The sequence below is a fragment of the Sorex fumeus genome, unplaced genomic scaffold (genome assembly GCF_029834395.1).
Source record: "Sorex fumeus unplaced genomic scaffold, SorFum_2.1 ptg000003l, whole genome shotgun sequence".
In the NCBI taxonomy this organism is placed as follows: Eukaryota; Metazoa; Chordata; class Mammalia; order Eulipotyphla; family Soricidae; genus Sorex; species Sorex fumeus.
In genome coordinates this window covers 51253152-51273889 of record NW_026606060.1, presented here as the reverse complement: position 1 = coordinate 51273889, position 20738 = coordinate 51253152, and the positions used below count along the sequence as shown (strand labels likewise).

Sequence of the window (20738 nt, the reverse complement as noted above, 5' to 3'; positions counted from 1 at the left end):
CTTCCAGATCACATTTATCTCCCTCTTGCACACCTGGAGAATCTTCCAGTAGAAAATCAATTAAACCCACACTTTAGTGATTCTGATCCAGAGGAAAACTGCCCTTTCCAGCCGATCACTCATTAGGACAGCGCTTATTCAGCGTGTGAACACTAACAAATACTGCAGACACGGTGACAGCTGTTCCCTCTGCCTGTAAATCTAACAAAGCAGAAATCTGAAGATTTACTGTCAAATAGTCTAGCCAGAAACATCCTCCTTTGAAGATTAGCAAGAAAGGTTCCAGAAAGCAAATGATTCAACAGGGAGGGTTGCATATTTTAAGAGGGTAGCGTATTTTAGAATATCCAGGGGCTGGAATGGATGTTTTTGCACGTGCAGGAGTTCTGGGCTCAATTCCTGAGCGCTACCAGGAGTAAACCCCTCCCCAGGAAGTTACTCCATCCTCATCACCATGCTGGAAACAGCCCTAAGTACTACCAGGTAAGGCTCAAAAGGAAAAAAAAAAAACCTTAACAGCAGATACTGAATAAATATGCTAATACATGAACTGTGCCACACAGCTCCCCATGGTGTATTCGATATGACAAAAACAGTAACAAGTCTCATAATGGAGACATTACTGATACCCGTTTGAGCAAATCGATGAACAACGGGAGGACAGTGCTACAGTGCTACATGAACTGTACGCTGTGTAGAAGGATCCATCCTACTAGTTAGAATTTTCCATTTCCACTGTCTGAATCTCTTTAGCTCTCGTTACACTGCCTGTGAGACAGAACCAATGTATCATCCTCCTATTTAATTCTTTGGTCAGATGTTGAAAGTCGCTCCCGGCAGTACTGGGGGACCAGGCTCACGAGGGCATCCGGCCTCCCCTGTGCAAACCTGCCCTCCGGCCCTTCAGCCTTCTCCCCGGCCGGTCACCCTAGGGTTAAGGGAGTGACATCACCCCCATATTACTGATGAGAAACCAAGCCACAAAAAGGTCAGCAAGCGCCTTGACCCAAGGTCACATTGTTAAGTGCAAGGGACTGGAGAAATAGTACCGTGGGGAAAGCGCTTAGATGCAGCCAGCCAGGGTTTAATCCCTGGTATCACCTATGGCTCTCCTAGCACCATGAGTGATTCTTCAGAGCATGGAGGAAGCCCTGAGCACCGCCAGGTGTAGCCCAAGCGGCCCTCAAAAAAAAAAAAAAACAGGTAGTGCTGATTCTACGAAACTACAAACCCAAGTTTATTGGTTCCCCTAAATTTATATTCTTTTGGGAAAAGCAGGCAGCAACTAGGCCTTTAGCTGTGGATAGTTCTGTATGTAGAAGCAAAATGAAACCCACAATTTCATTAGACATATACTAACAAACTACAGCCAAGATTTGTTTTATCAAGAATTTGAAAATTAAAAAAAAAAAAAAGGGACACCAGAATAGTAGAGAAATTAATCTATAATGTTCTGTTCTCTATTTGTAGAAATATTTGGAAGATTCAAACCAAGTAACTTTTTTTTCTTTTCTTTCCTTTTTGGATCACACCTGGCAATGCTCAGGGGTTACTCCTGACTCTGCACTCAGAAATTACTCCTGACATGCTCGAGGCACCATATGGGATGCCGGGGATTAAACCCTGGTGGCCTACATGCAAGGCAAATGCTCTGCCACTCTGGCCCGTTGAACTGAGTAACTCTTTCCCAAGCAATTCCCTCTCTGCAATTCCCTGATTCAGAAAGTAAAAAAACCCAATATGTTCTGGATCACCACATTTATATTTCTTAAAGGGCTAACGTCTTACTTACTCAAAATCTAAGGGACTGCATTTTCTTAAGTCTAAGGTCCTTATTTATTTGAGGTGGGGCTGCTGGGGATGGACCCCAGGCCCAAACACGCACTCTATGAGGAAAGTTCGTCACTAACCAATGAGGGTTTTAAAATTAAGGGAAAACTGGGGGGCGGAGAATAGCTCAAAGGGTTGGAGAACATGCACAGCATATGGGAGGCCCAGGTTTAATCCCCAGTACCGTGAAATACACACACACACACACACACACACACACACACACACACATGCATATATATATACATATACGTATCATATATATGAAAAATTAAATTTTGGTAGCTATTGTTCAATCCCCAGCACCATGGTGTGTGTGTGTATGTGTGTGTGTGTGTGTGTGTGTGTGTGTGTAAATATATTCGACATTGATTATCTGGGGCAATAGCACAGTGGGTAGGGCGTTTGCCTTACACGCGGCCGACCCTGCCGACCCGAGTTCGATTCCTCCGCCCCTCTCGGAGAGACCGGCAAGCTATCGAGAGTATCTTGCCCACACGGCAAAGCCTGGCAAGCTCCCCGTGACGTATTCGATATGCCAAACACTGTAACAACAAGTCTCACGATGGAGACATTACTGGGCCCGCACGAGCAAATCGATGAACGATTGGAGGACAGTGCAGTACAGTGCAGTGCAGTATATCAATATAGAAATGAAATTTTTGTCCCTATTGTGGGGGCCACACCCAGGGGTCCCAAGGCCAGTCCCTGTGGTACTGAAGATCAAACTGAAAGCCTTGCACAAGCCACGCATGCGTGATGCCACCTGAGCCACAGCCCAGCTCTAACATTAATTTCAAGGTGAAATCTGAAATACCAAGTTCCAAGTCAGGAAAACAGTTCTTGTAGCTAAAGAGACCAAACAATAAAATTGTAGAAGTATTTTCTACAAATCTTTATCTGTAAGTGGCCAGACCATATTACGGACAACTCAAAATCCAACTCAAGAGATTGTGTCAGATTTGAAAAATAACCTGCTTGTGATATGTGATAGAAAAAAGAAGCCTTAAAGAATCACAGTCAGAAATACAGAACTCTCAATGATACACTGTACAGATCCTTGTTGCAATTATTCAACTGAGTTAAATCAGGGCTGCAAACAAAACAAAACAAATTATTACTGAGGTTTCTAACTCATGCAGAACATAAAGCGATAGCTACCTTTGAGATGCTTTGTTTCCCTTTGGGCAGCAAGTAGAACTGGCTCACCAACGCTGTATTGTTCTTAAAAATCCCTACGTCGCACCACTGCCGCTCTCCTGACTTCACCGTGGCCGCTGGGTTTGAGGGAATCTCTTTCTGATTTCGGAGAGAGAAAGATTTGTGAAGATGCTTACCGAACACACAGAAATGTCAAGACTTATTAAATTCATGCAGTGATCTGTCTGCAAGTTGGCATATGGGTAAACACCAGGGCACTCAGCGCTCGTCAGTATAACTCAGCTCTTCCGAGATCAGGCCAGCTGGCAGGGGGACGGGCGCTCTGCGTGTCGGCAGCGCCAGGCTACGGCCGAGCTGCAGCGAGCATGTTGCATGATCCGTGACGAGTCAGAATACCAGCTGGTTTAGAGACTACTGTTCTCTCCGAGACCCTCAGAAAATGCAATCCCTTTAGCGTGACATTACAACATGCTCCAACATGAACAAATAAGGAAGAAAAAATTACTCGAAGCTGGATTGTTTCTACGTTCAGAAACAACTAGGAGAAATTCAGTGATCTTTGCCCTTGAAGTATCTGTGATTCTCCAAATCGAAAAGGAGGGGGGAAAGTGTTCAAAACTAAAATGCAGGGGCTGGAGCAATAGCACAGCGAGTAGGGCATTTGCCTTACACACATCTGACCTAGGTTCGATTCCCAGCAGCCCATATGGTCCCCCAAGCACCGCCGGGAGTAATTCCTGAGTGCATGAACCAGGAGTAACTCCTGTACATTGTCGGGTATGACCCAAAAAGCAAAACAAAACAAAACAAAACAAAAAAACCCCTAAAATTCAATGTGAAATGCTCTGGTATATGCTAGAGAAATCCATTAAACAGTTCTATATCTTTTGTGTTTCTTTAAAGCAAACGTCCTCTACCTTAAGCTACTTTTAGTGGTAAGTGAATTATGCTTATTCCTTTTCAAGCCATCTTCTTTATAAATGAGATACTGTTTCCAGACGCTCAAAACAAATGTGCACTTCAGCTGTTTATTTTGGTCTTAAATATATAACAGCAGAGGTACATGCTTATAATTTATATTGTTATTTAGGCTATGACACATGACAAAAGGAGCTAACTTACACGCATCTTTGAAGGTTAAAAAAAAAAAGAAATAGTTTTAAACTTGATTTCATTGATTTTTTTTTTTTTTTTTTTGCTTTTTGGGTCACACCCGGCGATGCTCAGGGGTTACTCCTCGCTCATGCACTCAGGAATTACTCCTGGCAGTGCTCGGGGGACCATACGGGATGCTGGGAATCGAACCAGGGTCGGCCATGTTGGCTGCGTGCAAGGCAAACGCTCTACCCGCTGTGCTATCACTCCAGCCCCTTGATTTCATTTTTAAAGTTGCAAAAATTCTCTTCAACAACTTTTATAAGACAACTGGCTCCATGTGAAATAGCATGCACCATATTAACTAATGCAAGGAGAATTAAGAGGGAAAACCGTTCATTTCAGTAACTTCCTAGAGAAGGGTTTAATGACACGAGAATTTAAAATTCTGAACAACTAAAAGCTGATGAAGGTAAATATATAATCAAAATTCTTTAAAATCATGACCGAAAAACTAAACTACTGACAATTATTTAAGATTCTGAAAAAATTTAGGTTAATTTAAAACTATTACTCATAATAATGAAGTAGAAATCACTGATAATTTTCAAATAAATATAGAAATATACATATGCATTCATTCTTACAATGATCTAATAAGATAATACTGGAATATTAATGACCTAATAAAGATAATCCTGGAATATGAAAAATTGGGCATATTCCTCACTGCAGGGGGGAAAGGGTGCTGTCCCACTGCCTGTTCCCCCTTGGCAGCTTGGTGGCCACCATCCTCCAGAGGCCATTGGACAGTCAGGTTTGAGCCCTCAGTGACGAGACCTGCAGGGCCTCATGGGATGGGGGTGGAGCTGGCCCTTTCCTCCCCACCTCAACGAAACCCCAAGTTACTGCCCACTAACAATCAAGCAGAATGGCCATGATCCCAGAGACTCAGGAACAAATCTCGGAACCCAGCAGCTTTTGGCAGAAATGCATCCAGTCCTCACAGTAGGTACCAGCGCCAAGCCATCCCAGGGGCGAAAGGGTGCTGTCCCTCCACCTGTTGCCCCTTGGCGGCTCGGTGGCCAGCATCCTCCAGAGGTCATTGGACAGTCAGGATTGGGGTCACAGTGATGAGATGCGGGAATTCATGGGATGAGGGTGGAGCCGGCCCCTTCCTCCCAGCCCCAATGAGATCCCAAGTCACCACCCACAAATGGCTTCTGTGGCTCCTGATCAAGCTGCTTAACGGCCATGATCCAAGAGACTCGGGAACAAATCTCGGAACCCAGCAGTTTTGGTAGAAATACCTCCAGATTTAATTGTTAAAATTTCGGAATTCCAGGGGCTGGAGAGATAGCACAGCAGGTAGGGTGTTTGCCTTGCACGTGGCCAACCCGGTTTCGATTCCCAGCATCTCGTATGGTCCCCTGAGCACTGCCAGAAGTAATTTCTGAGTGCAGAGCCAGGAGTAACCCCTGTGCATTGCCAGGTGTGACCCAAAAGAAAAAAAAAATTCGGAATTCCAAAATCATATGTTATTCATAACCAGCAATAGGAAACAAATTGTCTACTGTAGCCTTTTCGGCAGATCTGAGTGTTGGGGTAAAATCCCAAATAATGATGGTGGGTCTGGGGTTGAAATATCGAATGAAATCAAAGAGAGAGTAATGTGGAAATCATCTACTCTACAGGTAGGGGGAGGGTGTGGGATGGGGGGTATACTGGGGGTTTTGGTGGTGGAAAACGGGTACTGGTGAAGGGACAGGTGTTTCATTGTATGACCGAGACTTAAACCCAAAAGCTTTGTAACTGCTCTCACGATGATTCAATAAATAAAATTATAAAAAAGGAAAAAAAAAGGTGGACTTCATGCCCAATTCAATCAGCCTAATCAACGGCTGAATAAATAACAATACTCCTACATTAAAAAAAAAAAAGGAAAAAGAAAAGGTATATTCCTAACATTTAAGTCTGGGGCCGTGCAGCCCAATTCCATCCTTCCATAAAATACCCCAGCACCACAGATTATGTGGCCATCCTCCAGGCATACGCAACCCCAAATACCAATAGTCTATGGTGCCCCGATGGAACAGCCAGGAACGGAGGTGCTCGAATTATATGTTCCAGAACATGTTCGTTCACTCTTTCAACCACTAACACACACACAGACATTTCCTCAGAGAAGAACAGAGAAGGCGTGGGGGGGAGTGTCACCACAGAGCAGGAACTACCACCAAACCACAAAGTACCAGTGAGCTGTGTCGGCAGTGGGGCGTGCACAGCTGCCCACAGGAATGAGAACAGGTGAACTGTGAGCACTGCCTCATACGACCATCCCATAGGGTCCCCTGAGCACCACCAGGAGTAATTCCTGAGTGCATTAGCCAGGAGAATCCCCTGTGCACATGTGAGATCTGTGATCCAGCTCCTTCGTGTAACATAAGACCGACTGTCTCCAGTCTGCAACGAGTCATTATGAGACCCAAGTGTCCTGTCGGGAGCTGGCCGGGGTGCCCGCTGCTCGGTACCTCAAGCATTGCGGCATCTGCATGCGCACACCCTTGGCAGGTACCCAGTACTCACAGCGAAGGGCAGGGCTGCGGCAGGACCTTCAACACGGCTGATCTTACTTGCTGGCAGTGACGTTTCATCACCTGAAAGTGAAATAAATCATCCAGTAAGACACACATCGTCACAGATCAAATAGACATATCAAAATGCACCGTACAAATGTGGAAAAAATAATTAGAGGAAGCGAATCATAACAATTAGACAGATGGACCCTCGATGCTCAAATCAATTTCACAAATATTTTTCAAAGGTCTAGCTAGAACTTCAGAGAATGTAGAGACAGACCACGAATCCCTGGGGCCGGAGCAAAAGCACAGCGGGTAGGGCGTTTGCCTTAAACGTGGCCAACCCAGGTTCGATTCCCAGCATATGGTCCCCTGAGCACCACCTGGAGTAATTCCTGAGTGCATTAGCCAGGAGTAACCCCTGTGCATCACCGGGTGTGACACAAAAAAGAAAAAGAAAAAATAAAAACCCACGAATCCCATTGCAAAGCAAACAAAAGAATCTACAAAGTCAGAAATTACTCAAAACGAGAGAACTGCTACTCTACTGTCTAGAACAAATACTTTCTTGGGGAAAAACATGGCTAAATATGGGGTTCTTGGTGGTGGAAAATGTGCACGGTTGAAGGGACGGGTGTTTGATCATTGTATGACCGACCGAGACTTGAACTGAAAGACTTTGTGACTGTTCTCATGGTGATTCAATAAATAAATAAAAGTCTAATAAAAAAAAAAACTATGGCTAAATACATTAAGAAAGATATATCTGGGGCCATAAAGACAGTACAGTGGGTAGGGCACCTGCCTTGCACATGGTAGCCCCAGGTTTGATTTGATCCCTGGCACCACATAAGGTCCTGAGTCCTACCAGGAGTGATCTATGAGCACAAAGACAGGAGTAAGCCCTGAGAACAGCCAGTGTAGCCCAAAAAGCAAGGGAGGAAGGAAGGAAGGAAGGAAGGAAGGAAGGAAGGAAGGAAGGAAGGAAGGAAGGAAGGAGCGAGGAAGGAAGGGGGGAGCGAGGAAGGAAGGAAGGAAGGGGGAGGGAGGGAGGGAGGGAAAAAAGGAGGGAGGGAGGGAGGAAGGAAGAGGGAGGGGGAGAGAGGAAGGCAAGGAGGGAGGGAGGAAGGCAAGGATGGAGGGGGAAAAAGGAAGGAATATTCTAACTGTACTGCAGTACGTTCATTGTGTGCTGATTTAAATGCTTCATGTAAGAGCAGAGTATATTACATCGACTGCACTGTTTTATGTTTATGATTCAAGATAAATGCAATTCCCATCTAAAACAAGTCTGATGAATTTATATACATAAAATGGTTCAAAATACAGTAGGTGAAACGCATTTCAAACCTTCAGATTTGGTACTGAACGCTGTTAGTGAAGTTTCATCTTTAACAACTGCCCCATTTGTACTGGATGATTCGGTTTTAATGGTCTGCTGGGCTACCATGGTGTGTGCGCTGGGAACAGTACTGGATACGGAGGTTTCGGGGATTACCGTTCGTAAGTCCAGGCTACTTAGGACACCTAGATTTGTTGAAGTGTGAGGACCTAAAAGCAAAAAGAAAAGATCAAAGTATTAGGACATGCGTCAGGAAAGCAGGGGTTCTCGGGCATGAGCATTCTCGATTTCCTACATCCTCACCCTGGCCTGGAAACCTGCATCCACGGTGACCGTGCCCCTTCCTGAGGAGAAGCTGACCTCTCACACCTCCTGGGCTCCTGAGTCCTATTCCTCACCCATATTTTGGAGCCCTCTTTCGTGAATTATACCTCTCTATCCGGGGTTATCAGGCTTCTTCTTCGTTTCTGACGCACTCTGCAAGTTATCAAGCCACTCAAACGGGGCCTGAGTGACAGTATGTTGCGGGGGGGTAAGGCTCTTGCTTGGCCCATGCTCGACCCAGGTGCAACCCTGAGCCCCGACAGGTGTGGCCAAAAGCATCAAAACCAACAAAACCATCCCTCAGAAGTCTCTTGAAGTGCAGCTGTTCTAGGTCCTTTTCTTCTTCCCCAACAATACATTCCCTGTGCCTTAATTACCACTCATCGGTCATTCGTTCCCCTACATCCCTATGGCCTGTGGATAAGCCAGGAGCTGGGAATCTAGCAGCGAACGAGTGTTCTGTGGAGTTTCTATTTCCCACACCTTGAACTTGGCAGTGCAGACATCCAGCCAAGCAGGCAGTACCTTCTTGGCTCTTCCAGACTCTCCGAGACAAAAATTTCAAAGTACCCGTCACCTGGGGTGCTGGGAGCTGGCTCAATGACTAAAGCAGCTGCCTGCCAGCCACATACAAGGCCCACACCCACAGCTCAGCTGTCGGCGCGCCTGGCAGCTTCCCTACAGCTCTGTTGCTGGCGATCCCTGGCACCAGATCAGCAGCCCTACAACCCAGCCCTGGTGAGCACCACAGTCCAGGCACGCCCACAGCAATATTCACACGAGGGGAAACTCTCAGAGCTTTTGACCAACATCGCCAGTGCCTGAGAGCCTGCAAGGTGAAAGGCAAGCCTCTTCTCCTCAAACCTGTTCTTGTTCCTCTATATTACAGGGGTCATTGCAGAGGTGCAGGAGGGCTCTGGGGGCCAGGTTGGTGATGCTCTACCCTGCAGGGCGTCCTGAGAGTTCGATGCTCGGCTCCCAGTGCTCAGGGCCCCCTGGGTGTTGGGTATGCAGTGCAGGGGATAATATTCAGGGCTTCCTCCATACCCTCACTGACGCTATTCCTCAGCTCTTTAGATTTTCTTTTCCTTTTTCGGGGGGAGGTGGGGGGAGTTTGGGGCCACATCTGGTGATGCTCAGGAGTTACTCCTGGCTCTGCGCTCAGGAATCACTCCTGGTGGGGCTTGGAGGATCACACAGAGTGCTGGGGATCGGACACATGCAAGGCAAACACCCTACCCACTGCATCTCTCTGGTCCCTAGATTTTCAATGTTAATGAAGAAAATGGTGGCTTCCTCCCCCATCTATATATCCAACTCAGATAACTGAGAATTGCGATAAACTCATTTTAATTTCTCACCGTCCACCAGTTTCTAAGTCTAATAATGCTGCTTTCTCAAGGTCCCATTTCTCCTCTCCTGGCCACTACCGTCATCCTGACATACCTCCTATAGTTCTAAAGGCCCCTTGTAAGAAGTTTCCCAATCAACCTCTGACTACATGAGATGCCCTTTCTGAAAAAGTTGATTTGTTATTCTTCCACCTCGGAAACACACCTGCAGGGGGAAAAAAAATTCAAGCTCATACTGTTAACTTGGTATTTATTCATCCACACATTTGAATGTCCATGATGTGCCAATAGTTATGGCCCTTGTCTGAGGTCCTGAACATCTCTTGAGCCAGGGTATAACTTGGAAGCCGGATCAAAACCATGTAACACTGACTTTATTATTTTTTTTTCAGAGTCTCAAATTCCCTACCATTAGAAAAAAGTTTTGCTTTTCTTAAAGTGCCACCTCTGTACCTTCATTTTTCCTTAGCATATCCACCACACTATTATGATTAGAAGAATTAGTTGCCAAAGATGAATGTAAAATGGCATTGGAATCAGCTGATGCTTTGAGATCTGGTCTGTTTCTCACTGACGCTCCTTTCATAGCTGTATGTTCAATTTTTGCACTGTTCATTGTGTCACTGATCTAAAAGAAATAAAATAAATTTATTGAAGCAAGTATGTTCAGAAAGAAATGCGTGTAAAAAAAACAAAACAACTTCAAATTAAATTTAACACCAAGTTGAATAAAATAGACATAGCTTCAAAACTGAATTTGTTTCATCTTTTAAAATTTTATTCCTGATTCCTGGGATCAAAGGTAGGGCCTCACAACAGGTGAGGCACACACTTCCTACTGGGTCACACTCCCGGTGCTACCATCACATTTCAATTTGTATGCGAGTAGTCTTTAGGTTCTGTAATCACTTCAGAAGACAACTGTCAGGGCCAGAGAGATGGTAGAGTGGGCAGGGAACTTGCCTTGCATGCAGCAGACATGGGTACAATACCTGGCACCCCATACCACCCCATACGGTTCCCGGGAGTCATCCCTGAGCATAGAGCCAGGAGAAAGACCTGCTGAGAACTGCTGGGCTTGGTCCAAAACCCAAAACCCAACAAACAAAACTAACAGTGGGCTCTGGGGGAGATAGTTCCAAGAAAAAGAGGGGGAAAAGAGGCAGGAGAGGGTTTGCGAGTGCTGGAGCTCATGTCTGGTGTGTAGGAGACTGAGCTGGGTTCCTGGCACCACAACCACCACCATCAGCCCTTCCCACGTGTGTCTGACTATTTGGAAAAGAGCCGTATGATTAGGCGGTGAGTGTCGCTGCTGGTGGTGAATGGGGGACCATGCAGTGCCGAGCATGGAACCGGACCCTCCAGCATGCAAAGCACCCACTCCGGTCCAGCCCTCCTGAAGCCCCTCCCCAGCCACATAACTGTGCGTCAGGGCCAGGGAGGGCAGAGATTAAATCCACAGCCCCATGCGTGCAAAGGCCGAGCTCCACCACGGAGCCACACTCAGGGCCCGAAGAAGAGTTCCCTGAGTCTGCTGGAGAATGAGCATGAATCAATGAGAGACAAGAATAAAACAGAGCAGATGAAAAAAGTGGCAATTAGGTGAAGAAAAAGAAAGATTTACTAGAGAAGCAATGCCGGACACAAAAAGGAGGAATGTTCGTAGCACCTTACATAACTCAAAACAAACAAGAAATAGTGAAAAAATAGTGGTGGCTTCTACGGGGCAAGAACGAGCGCAAGGAGAGACGAAGTAGGGAAATTCTGCCTTTCGTTGGAACTCTTGTAGGGCCAATTAATTTGCGAGACACAAACAAATACACACAAGGTGTCATCAACAGAGAAATATGTTAACTGCTGTTTATGTATGTACATGTGCACATACACACACTCTGCATGGACACAGGCTACTCCGCTGTGGCCTGATTCCCCCTGACATGTAAAGACGTTTCTGCCCATTCTAGTCCTCAGTCTCGTGAGCCTGTGCCTGTCTCAATCCCCTTGTAAAGAGCCTACGGGTTGTGCAGCGTGGCAGTACAGCGGAAAGGGCATATTTTTTGCACGCAGGCAACTTGGGCTCAATCCCGAGAAGCCCCTGTTGTCTCCCGAGCAGCGCCGGGAGTGACTCAAATAAAAGTAAGCCCTGAGCGCTGCTGGGTGCGGCCCCAAAACCAAAATGATAATAATAATCACATAAAATTAAAGAAGAATCTACTACTGATGTAGAGAGCAGTTTGCCAGATTAAAAAAAAAAAAAATGAAGGGGCTGGAGTGCTAGCACAGCGGGTAGGGCATTTCCCTTGCATGTGGCCAACCCAGGCTGGATTCCCAGCATCCCATATGGCCCCCTAAGCACCACCAGGAGTGATTCCTGAGCGCAGAGTCAGGAGTAACTCCTGTGTATCGCCAGATTACATCATCAGGTGACCCAAAAAGCCAAAATAATTAAATAAAACAAAATTTTAAAAAAAAATATGAAAAAGGAAATCTTGAAAGGAGTACTATGCATTCGTCTCCACAATAGCCACTATACAGTTCTTTCGTTGGGGCTGGACTTGAGAGAGGGGGCTGGCCAGCTGTGGTGGTGCTGCCCTGGGGCCACTCCTGGCTCTGTGCCCAGGGGTCACTCCTGGCAGTGCTCAGGAAACCGTATGTGGTGCCGAAGATCAAAACTGGGTCCGTGCATGCAAAGCAAGCACCACAACTTCTGTACCATCTCCCTGGCCTGCGTGAAGCATCTCTTAACAATTAAAAGTAACCTCAAAAACACACATGCTCAATTTGGCAACTCATATTCTTGGTCACAAAAATTACTATGAAAGAAACGAATTTCATGCTCCTTTTTGAAACGCTTGCCTACAACCTGAAATAAACACGTGTGCTATTTAGCAAAGCCGAAATACAGATGCCAAGATCCTGCGCTGAGAAGAGTCCTCATGAATACGGCTTTGGGTCACGCGGAATGAAACGCGGACTTCTAGCTCCCGGCCGGGGTGTCCCAGGTCAGACTGTCACACGGTCTGCTGGGCTTTCTCTGCAACAGCTGCCCGAGCACTATCCGCAAGATTGTGTTTCACCAGACCCCGATAAAGGCTTGGGAGTCTAGGCTTGCCTGCTTGCTTTCATCTGGGGTCCCCTCAGGAACACACCCAGCAGTGCCTGAGGGCCCCGCCAGGCCTGCGTGTGCGCCTGCCCTCTGCGCCAGCTCCAAACCCAATGTGTCTGTCTCCTCTCGGGGCTGAGAGCACGGTTCCTCGAGCCACACGCTACAGGGATCTTTTAGGAACTGGGACTCCAACCCGCCCCCCCATCCCAATCTGCACTGAGCGTCACACATCTGGAAACTTACACTGTTAGGAACGATGCTGTTACTGCCTGGTCTGTGAGGGTCCATCCTGACTCCTGTGGGAACGAGAAAGTTCAGACTGATACGGTCTAAATGATCTCCGATAAAATACATAAAAACTCAAGTTCTAATGCTGTTTGTTTTGGGGCCACCCCCAGTGGTACTCAGGGGCAAAGCCAGTTTGGTGGTCAGGGCTGCTCCTGGCACAGTGCTCACGGGACGAGGCAATGCTGGGACTCTAGCCCAGGTCTCCGGGATGCAGAGCATGTGCTCTGGCCCTCTGCGCTATGGCTCTGGACCAGTTCGACATTTAAAGATTAAAAAAGTCATATACTTTCCAAGTTTCTGTTTGTAGCAGTTTCTTTAACAGCTGAATGAGATCTTTGCTAGAAGAAAATGTAAAAGTAAGTTTATTTTCCTTTCCAAGTGCCTTAAATATATATATATAGATATATATATTTTAAGATGATTAATGACTTTGTGGGGGGAGGGGTGTTGCAAAGGATTAAAACCAAGGCTTCACAGATGCTCTTCTGTAAGCTACATCCCCAGTTTAAAAGCTGAAATTTCTATGATAGGGAATTCAAACCATCTCCTAGAGTTCTGCGTATTCAAATTCAGAAAATACATCAAAATGAACTGCAGGAAATCATTCTCCTACACATCTATTTATTCTACCTCACAAGGGCAACACTGTCAAGTTTCAGAGCAGAGATGCACGTTCTTGATTCACCAGGCACAAACTGTCATTTCAGGGGGTGCATGGGGGGTGGGGGGGAGGTCTGGGCCACACCTGGTGATGCCTGGGGGAGTCACTCCCAGTAGGGCTCAGGGATGGAACCCACATGCAGAGCACACGCTCCGGTCCTTCGGGTCACGTCTCTCTGATCTCTCATGATATTCCTCACGCCAGGCCTGGTCCCAGACTTTCTGAAGGCACGCAAGCGGGCATGCTCCAAGTGTGACCAGGGTGTTACCTTGCATATTCGGGGCTGCTGACGCATCTGGCGGTGCAGTCTGGTATGGCGAGTCGGTGTTCAATTGCAACAGGTAGCCTTCCACAGTCGGCACTTCATCCCATTTGACGTGGAAGGAGTTGGTCGTGGCTTTGATCAGTTGGACTTGTGAAGGTGCTGGTGGTTTCTCTAAAGAACAACATTATGCATTGGAGTTTTGCATGTATCAATGATTCATCTACATATACAGTTTGTGCGAATCTGAAACTCTGAGAAACACCAGCAATGAATGGCTCATCTGTTTGTTCACAAAAACACAGCTAAAGGTTGAATAAGGGGGGCAGTGGGAGGGAAACGGGGGGCACTGGTGCTGGGAAATGTACACTGGTGGAGGGACAGTGCTGGAACACTGTATGACTGAAACTCTATCATAAATAGCTTTGTAATGGTCTTCTATCTCAGTGATCCAATAAATAAATAAATAAATAAAGGTAGAATGAAAAATTTGATGTTCTGATTTTTTTTGGGGGGGGGTCACACCTGGCGATTCTCAGGGGTCACTCCTGGCTCTGCACTCAGGAATCATTCCTGGCAGTGCTCAGGGGACAATATGGGATGCTGGGAAGTGAACTTGAGTCGGCCGTGTGCAAGGCAAACGCTCTACCCAATGTGTTATCGCTCCAGCCCAAAGTAAAAATTTTTTTTTTTTGCTTTTTGGGTTACACCTGGCTCTGCACTCAAAAATTACTCCTGGCAGTACTCAGGGAACCATATGGGATGCTAGAAATCAAGCCCGGGTTGGCCGGGTACAAAGCAAACGCCCTACTCGCTATGCTATCGCTCCAGTTCCCGGTGTTCTGATTTTTGTTTAATTTCTTAAGCAATTAAATCTACAAGTGAAACAATCCAGTGAAAAGCTACTTATCAGAATCGGAGAAAAATGTTATCAGAATCAGAGAAAAACCCTATGGCAAATTACAGTTACATTATTTTACCTTCAAGTCTTTAATTTTATGAGACAATCTTTACCCAACATCAGAGAAACTTGAAATACTATTATCTACTGGTTAAATGACTTAAAGTATTTGGAAAAGCAAAATTCTTTTAAATATTAGTACCCTTTTATCAAAATCAGTCCTATTTCAAACAGGTAATTAATTTAGTGTAAAATACTAGCAATATTTATAAAGCAAATAACAACCAGAGATTTAGCTGGAAAAAGGAACTTGCAATTATTTTGCAATGTCGTTTTTTTTCTCTCTGCATATTTCCACGTCACGGAACACACAATATTCTCCAAAAAAGGCAACTATTTCATCTTTGACCAGTTCTACAAAATAATTTATTCTTCTTGCACATTGGAATCTATGAGCTATAATTTAATCCTTACCCCAAAATTTTAATAACAATCTCTACATACATTTTAAAGAATTAGCAAAAAGTGACTCATGAGTTGGATCGAGTCCATGTCAATTTTTGTAAATCAAGTTTCTTTATTTTTCTGGCTTTTTGGGTCACACCTGGTGATGCATAGGGGTTCCTCCTGGCTCTGCACTCAGAAATTACCCCTGGTGGTGCTCAGGGGACAATATGGGATGCTGGGAATCAAACCTGGGTCGGCCGCGTGCAAGCGCCTTACCCGCTGTGCTATTGCTCCAGCCCCGAATCAAGTTTCATTTAAACAAGGCTCTGCCTACTTATCTACACTGTCCACAACTTTTGGAGAGGGATCTGGGCCACACCTGGCCATGCTCTGAAGCTTTTCCTGGCTCTGTCCTCAGGGATGACTCCTGATACTGCTCAAGGAATCAGATGTTGTGGCAGGGTTTGAACTGAGGTGGGCCACATGTAAGGCAAGTGCTTTCCTTCCTGCACTCTCTCTCCAGCCCTGTCTATAATTTGTTCTTTATATAACAGCAGAAGTGACTAGAAATAGCATCAAAAAATTTAGGAACGACACAAAGAATAAAATTCCTAAAAACTTGGGAGGGGTGTAAGAGACGAGGGTCTGTCACATTGAAAAGGACCAGGAATCAGTAAAAAGGAAAAAGAAAGGAGAAGTAGTTTAGTTTCCTCCATAAAAATACCAAACAATCTCCTTGGATATAACACAACAATGCTTTCAAGTTTCTGAAGGCAAACAATTTCCAACACAGAATTCTATGCCCAAGCACAATGTCAATTAAGTGAGGAGATGAACGACCATATTTTTAAACAATGCAAGATCACAAAACAAACTGATCATCCATGCACCCTTTTCCTGGGATGTATTCAAAAACAAAAACAGGAAGTGAACTAAGTAAGGGGAAAATGTGAGATCGGGGAAACAGGGAATCTGGCACAGGTGGGAGGCAAAAGTTATCCCCTGGAGGATGCTGGAGACTTGGAGATGACAGCTGTGCCTGGGTGGGAGCCAGGGCGAGCACATCAGACAGAGCACCTGATGCAGCTCACCATACTGAGAGAAGATTTGAACAAATAATAGAGAGCATGGATTGGATCAGTGGTAAACACCTACACTTCTAAAACAAGCAGATGTGACAATTACTGATGCACGGCAAATAAAACAACTGCAGAAGGAAGGTATTCGACATGATCTCCCACATGGGTCACCTCTGAGTGTTTTTATAGGCATAATATATAATACAGAATACGCAGCTAACACAATCATGGGGTGATCGTATGGATAATGAGGGTAGGAGAGGTACCTAAGAGCAATAAGGAATGTGGGGAGAGGAAGAAATCCCTAACATCCAGTAGAGAGCAAGTGTATACATCGTACCCTAAAATCAAGACAAACAAACAAAAAAAAACCCAACCAAGTTGCACTACATGATATAACATATCATCTAAGGAGACATGGAAGTAAATCCCAAAAGAACTGTTCAGGTCGTGCGAAAAGTAGGTACTTGTAAAGCAAGGAAACTGGCTGGAAGTGGGAGTAAAAGCCAATGACTGCTCACAAACATGGAATTACACTCTTGTTTATGCTGCAAGTGAACAAAATTTCACTTAATGTGAGAAAAGGCAAGATGGAGAATTCGTATTCCTATACTCCTCTCATCCCCAAACCGAAGTCACCTTATTTATTTTGGGTTTTGGGTCACACCCAACAGTGCTGAGGATTTACTCCTGGCTCTGTGCTCAGGATCATTCCTGTCGATGTCTGGGGACCATTTGTGGTGCCAGGGATCGAACCAAGTTAGCTGTGTGCCATAAGGTAAGAGCCCTCCCTGCTGTGCTCTCTCTAGCCTAATATCTTATTAAGAGGAAAATAACCCTCGATTTTGTTCTCGTAGTGACCATGAATACTTTGAGACAGTCATCTGTGTCTATAGACTTCTATGGAGAAATTTATGGGGATATGGGACATTCAGAATCAATTTTTTTTTTTTTTTGCTTCTTGGGTCACACCCAGCAATGCACAGGGGTTACTCCTGGCTCTGCACTCACGAGTTACTCCTGGCGGTGCTCAGGGGACCATGGACCATAGGGGATGCTGGGACTCGAACCCAGGTCGGCTGCGTGCAAGGCAAATGTCCTACCCGCTGTGCTATCTCTCCAGCCCCCCAGAATCAATTCTTTTTAACCTTTTAAATAAAAGTCACAAATAGCCAATATGCTTAAATATGTGGTGCCAGGGACTTCAAAAGGGTCAGTTACACACAAGTAAACGGATCTCATTCCTATAGCAGCTCTCCAATCCCTGTTATGATACTTTAAAAAAAAAAAACAAACTTATTTTGAAGACAGAAAGATGACAATTCAGGGCCTAAGGCACTTGCTTTGGATGTGTCTACTGCAGATTTGATCCTCAGCACCACATAAGGTCCCCTGAGCACAGAGCCAGGAGTAAGTCCTAAACACAGCCAGATGTGACCCCAAAACCAAATAAATAAAAATAAAAAAAATAAATAAAAACATTTACTTTGGAATAATTTTAGATTTTAAGAAAAATTTCTTAAATTTTTAAAAATTGGGCTGGAGGAATAGCACAGCGGGTAGAGTGTTTGGCTTGCACATGGCTGACCTGGGTTCGATTCCTTTGTCCCTCTCAGAGAGCCCGGCAAGCTACCGAGAGTATCCTGTCCACAGGGCAGAGCCTGGCAAGCTCCCCATGGTGTATTCGATATGCCAAAAACAATAACAACAAGTCTCACAATAGAGACGTTACTGGTACCCTCTTGAGCAAATCGATGAACAACGGGAGGACGATGCAGTGCTTTTAAGAAAAATTAGCACTCCCTTATGTCATTCACTCATCTACTGCTCATATATTTGTCAGAACCGGGAAATTAACTCTGGGGGGAAATACTATTACCCGAACCAGCTACTTGGATTTCTCCAGTGTTTCCACTACTGGCTCTTGATGCCAGGAGACAACCCAGGTTAACACAGTGAATTTTGTCCTTTTGCCTTAGGCTCCTCTGGTCTTTACAGATCAGTTACAGAAACAGTTACCTATTTCTCAGGGCTTTTTTGTTTTTGTTTTCATCACAGTAAACATTTCTGTTCTATTCTGGGGCCATTACTGGCAGTGTGCAAGGCTTACTCCTGGCTCAGGTCAGAAATCGATCACTCCTGGCACCGATCAAAGGAACACATGGGGTGCTGGAGATCGAACCCCGGAAGCTAGGGGCGAGGCAAGTGCCCTGCCCACTCTCCCTTCCCCCCAGCCCCTCGCACCAGACCTCTGCAACCTTCTACAGAGACCACCTAGGATGCCCCTCTGCCCTGGGGGGTCTCACTGGGATGGCATTACAGATCCCTGGAATGAGAACCACTGGGGTTATCTCCTCATCATGCTCATGGCGGAGGAGGTAACTGGAATCAAAATGACGTTACGAACAGTACCAGCCTCAACTAGGGGGCTCTTGCCAGGGTTTCCCCCTGTAAAGCCGCTCTCGTTCCCTTTCTATACTCTCTTCCCAGCGGGGTCTCAGAACCCAGGCTAGACTCAAGAGAGCGGAACGAATGACCCCTCTGCGGCCGTGAGTATCTACAGAGATTCTTCGTTGTCTCCACTTTTACTTATGGGAAAGAGAGGCTGTGGCATTCACAGTCCCCGAAGAGGAAAATCATTCCAATGACTTATTTACCTAAAGGAAAAAGCATTATTCGCCACTCTTACCCACCAGTATCAAGATACCAAAGGTCCTTGCAGCAAACTTGACTGTTTAGGGCCTTTTTGTAGCCGTCTCTTCCACTCCAGAAGTACAACCGGGTGCCAACAGCAACTGCACAATGTCCGGCTCGGGGTCGAGGCCGTGAGTTTTTTTTATCCTCCTGAGAATCTGACACAAGGGTGGTCCACTCTGCCGTATCTAGAGAGACAGAAACATTCATGAGGAATGTCTTCTTCAACCACAAAGTGACCAAAAATGCTTTCATGAAAGAAATTCGATTTCGGTAAGGAATTCTTCAAAGACTCACCCAGATTTAGGTAAGAAAATGAACTGGTACATCTCCATTCACAATCATGGGGTGCAGTCTCATTATTTTCCCCTTTATGTGGGACCCAGCCACCAAAAATGTACATCCTGAACAACAACAAATAAGAACATAAAAGTAGCCAAGGTTTTTTTTCCTTCCCCCTGAAGGTTTAATTGAGTTTTAGAAATTCTTAAATGCTAGGAGTGAACTTAAATTTCTTATTTGTTGTCTCAAAACTTCAGGACTACTTATTCACTCATCACTGGGAGGAAAGTAATGGGAAAAAGATAATGACAAAGTGGTCCTGTTCCAAAATGTTTGATGTTTTGTTTCATTTTTGGTTTTAGGGCCCTACCCAGCAACACTCAGGGCTTATTCTGACTCTGTGCTCAGGGATCTCTCCTGAACAGTGCTTGGGGGAAAGAAAAGCGGCGTCGGGAAGCAAAGCTGGGTTGTCTCAGGCAGGCGCCTTAGCCCCTCACGCTCTCCACTCCAAGAGTTTCCGGTCTTAAGAAGCAGCAAGGAATCACAACGTTCTGACACGTTACAGTCAGGCTCTCCGGGTCAGGGAGCGGGTGACGAGTTCTACAAGCGTGCTTTGCATGTGGGAGGCTCAGGCCAAGCCCTGGCACCACATGGCTGGGTATGGCACCCCCATTTCAAAAAATGATTTTCTTGGGACTGGAGCAATAGCACAGCGGGGAGGGAATGGCACGGCGCCCACCCAGGTTCGATTCCCAGCATCCCATATGGTTCCCTGCGCACCACCAGGGGTGATTCCTGAGTGCAGAGCCAGGAGGAACCCCTGTGCATTGCCAGGTGTGACCCAAAAAACAAAAAGAAAAAAATGATTTTCTTAAATGAAACGTTTCAAAAATCAGTACTGTCCGCCACATATGAAGGCGAGCTCATTCAGAAAAACACTCAATTACCTAGGACATTTAAAGCTCCGTTTTGAACTGCATGCAAGTAGTAACCATGGAGGACTGTTTCATGGAACTGTTTGGTCTCTGATATGCCTCAAATGAAAGACTTGAAAGCTATAGTTCTCCTGACCTAAGGGTTCTTAGGACATGCCCACAAGTCTCTAAAGAAGAAAGGTTCAAAAGGAAGAGCTGAGGGTTCACATGTCCTTACACAAACAAAAAAAACCTCTCTTTTTAAAAATGTATTTTATATAGTGGGATTCCTGTGGGAAACTGCAATTTGGCGGGGCAGAGGTTTGGAACATACCCGGAAGTGCTTAGGAACAACTCCTGGCTCTGTTGCTCTCAGAGGTGCTCAGTACTTAGGGAACCACAAGGTACCAGGAATGAAACC

At 45.6% G+C, this 20738-nt stretch overlaps 1 protein-coding gene across 1 annotated transcript in view; it reads right to left on the bottom strand.

Annotated features, from left to right (window-relative positions):
- The window catches only part of HCFC2 (host cell factor C2), a 35699-nt gene that overhangs the window by 2580 nt on the left and 12381 nt on the right, over positions 1-20738 (bottom strand). The window contains exons 6-13 of the mRNA XM_056115315.1: positions 19419-19525; positions 19121-19309; positions 14007-14174; positions 13033-13085; positions 10137-10311; positions 8016-8216; positions 6673-6743; positions 2992-3129 (exon numbers count right to left, since the gene is read on the bottom strand). Of these exons, the coding sequence (XP_055971290.1) occupies positions 2992-3129; positions 6673-6743; positions 8016-8216; positions 10137-10311; positions 13033-13085; positions 14007-14174; positions 19121-19309; positions 19419-19525 (1102 nt within the window). The remainder of the gene's footprint in view (positions 1-2991; positions 3130-6672; positions 6744-8015; positions 8217-10136; positions 10312-13032; positions 13086-14006; positions 14175-19120; positions 19310-19418; positions 19526-20738) is intronic.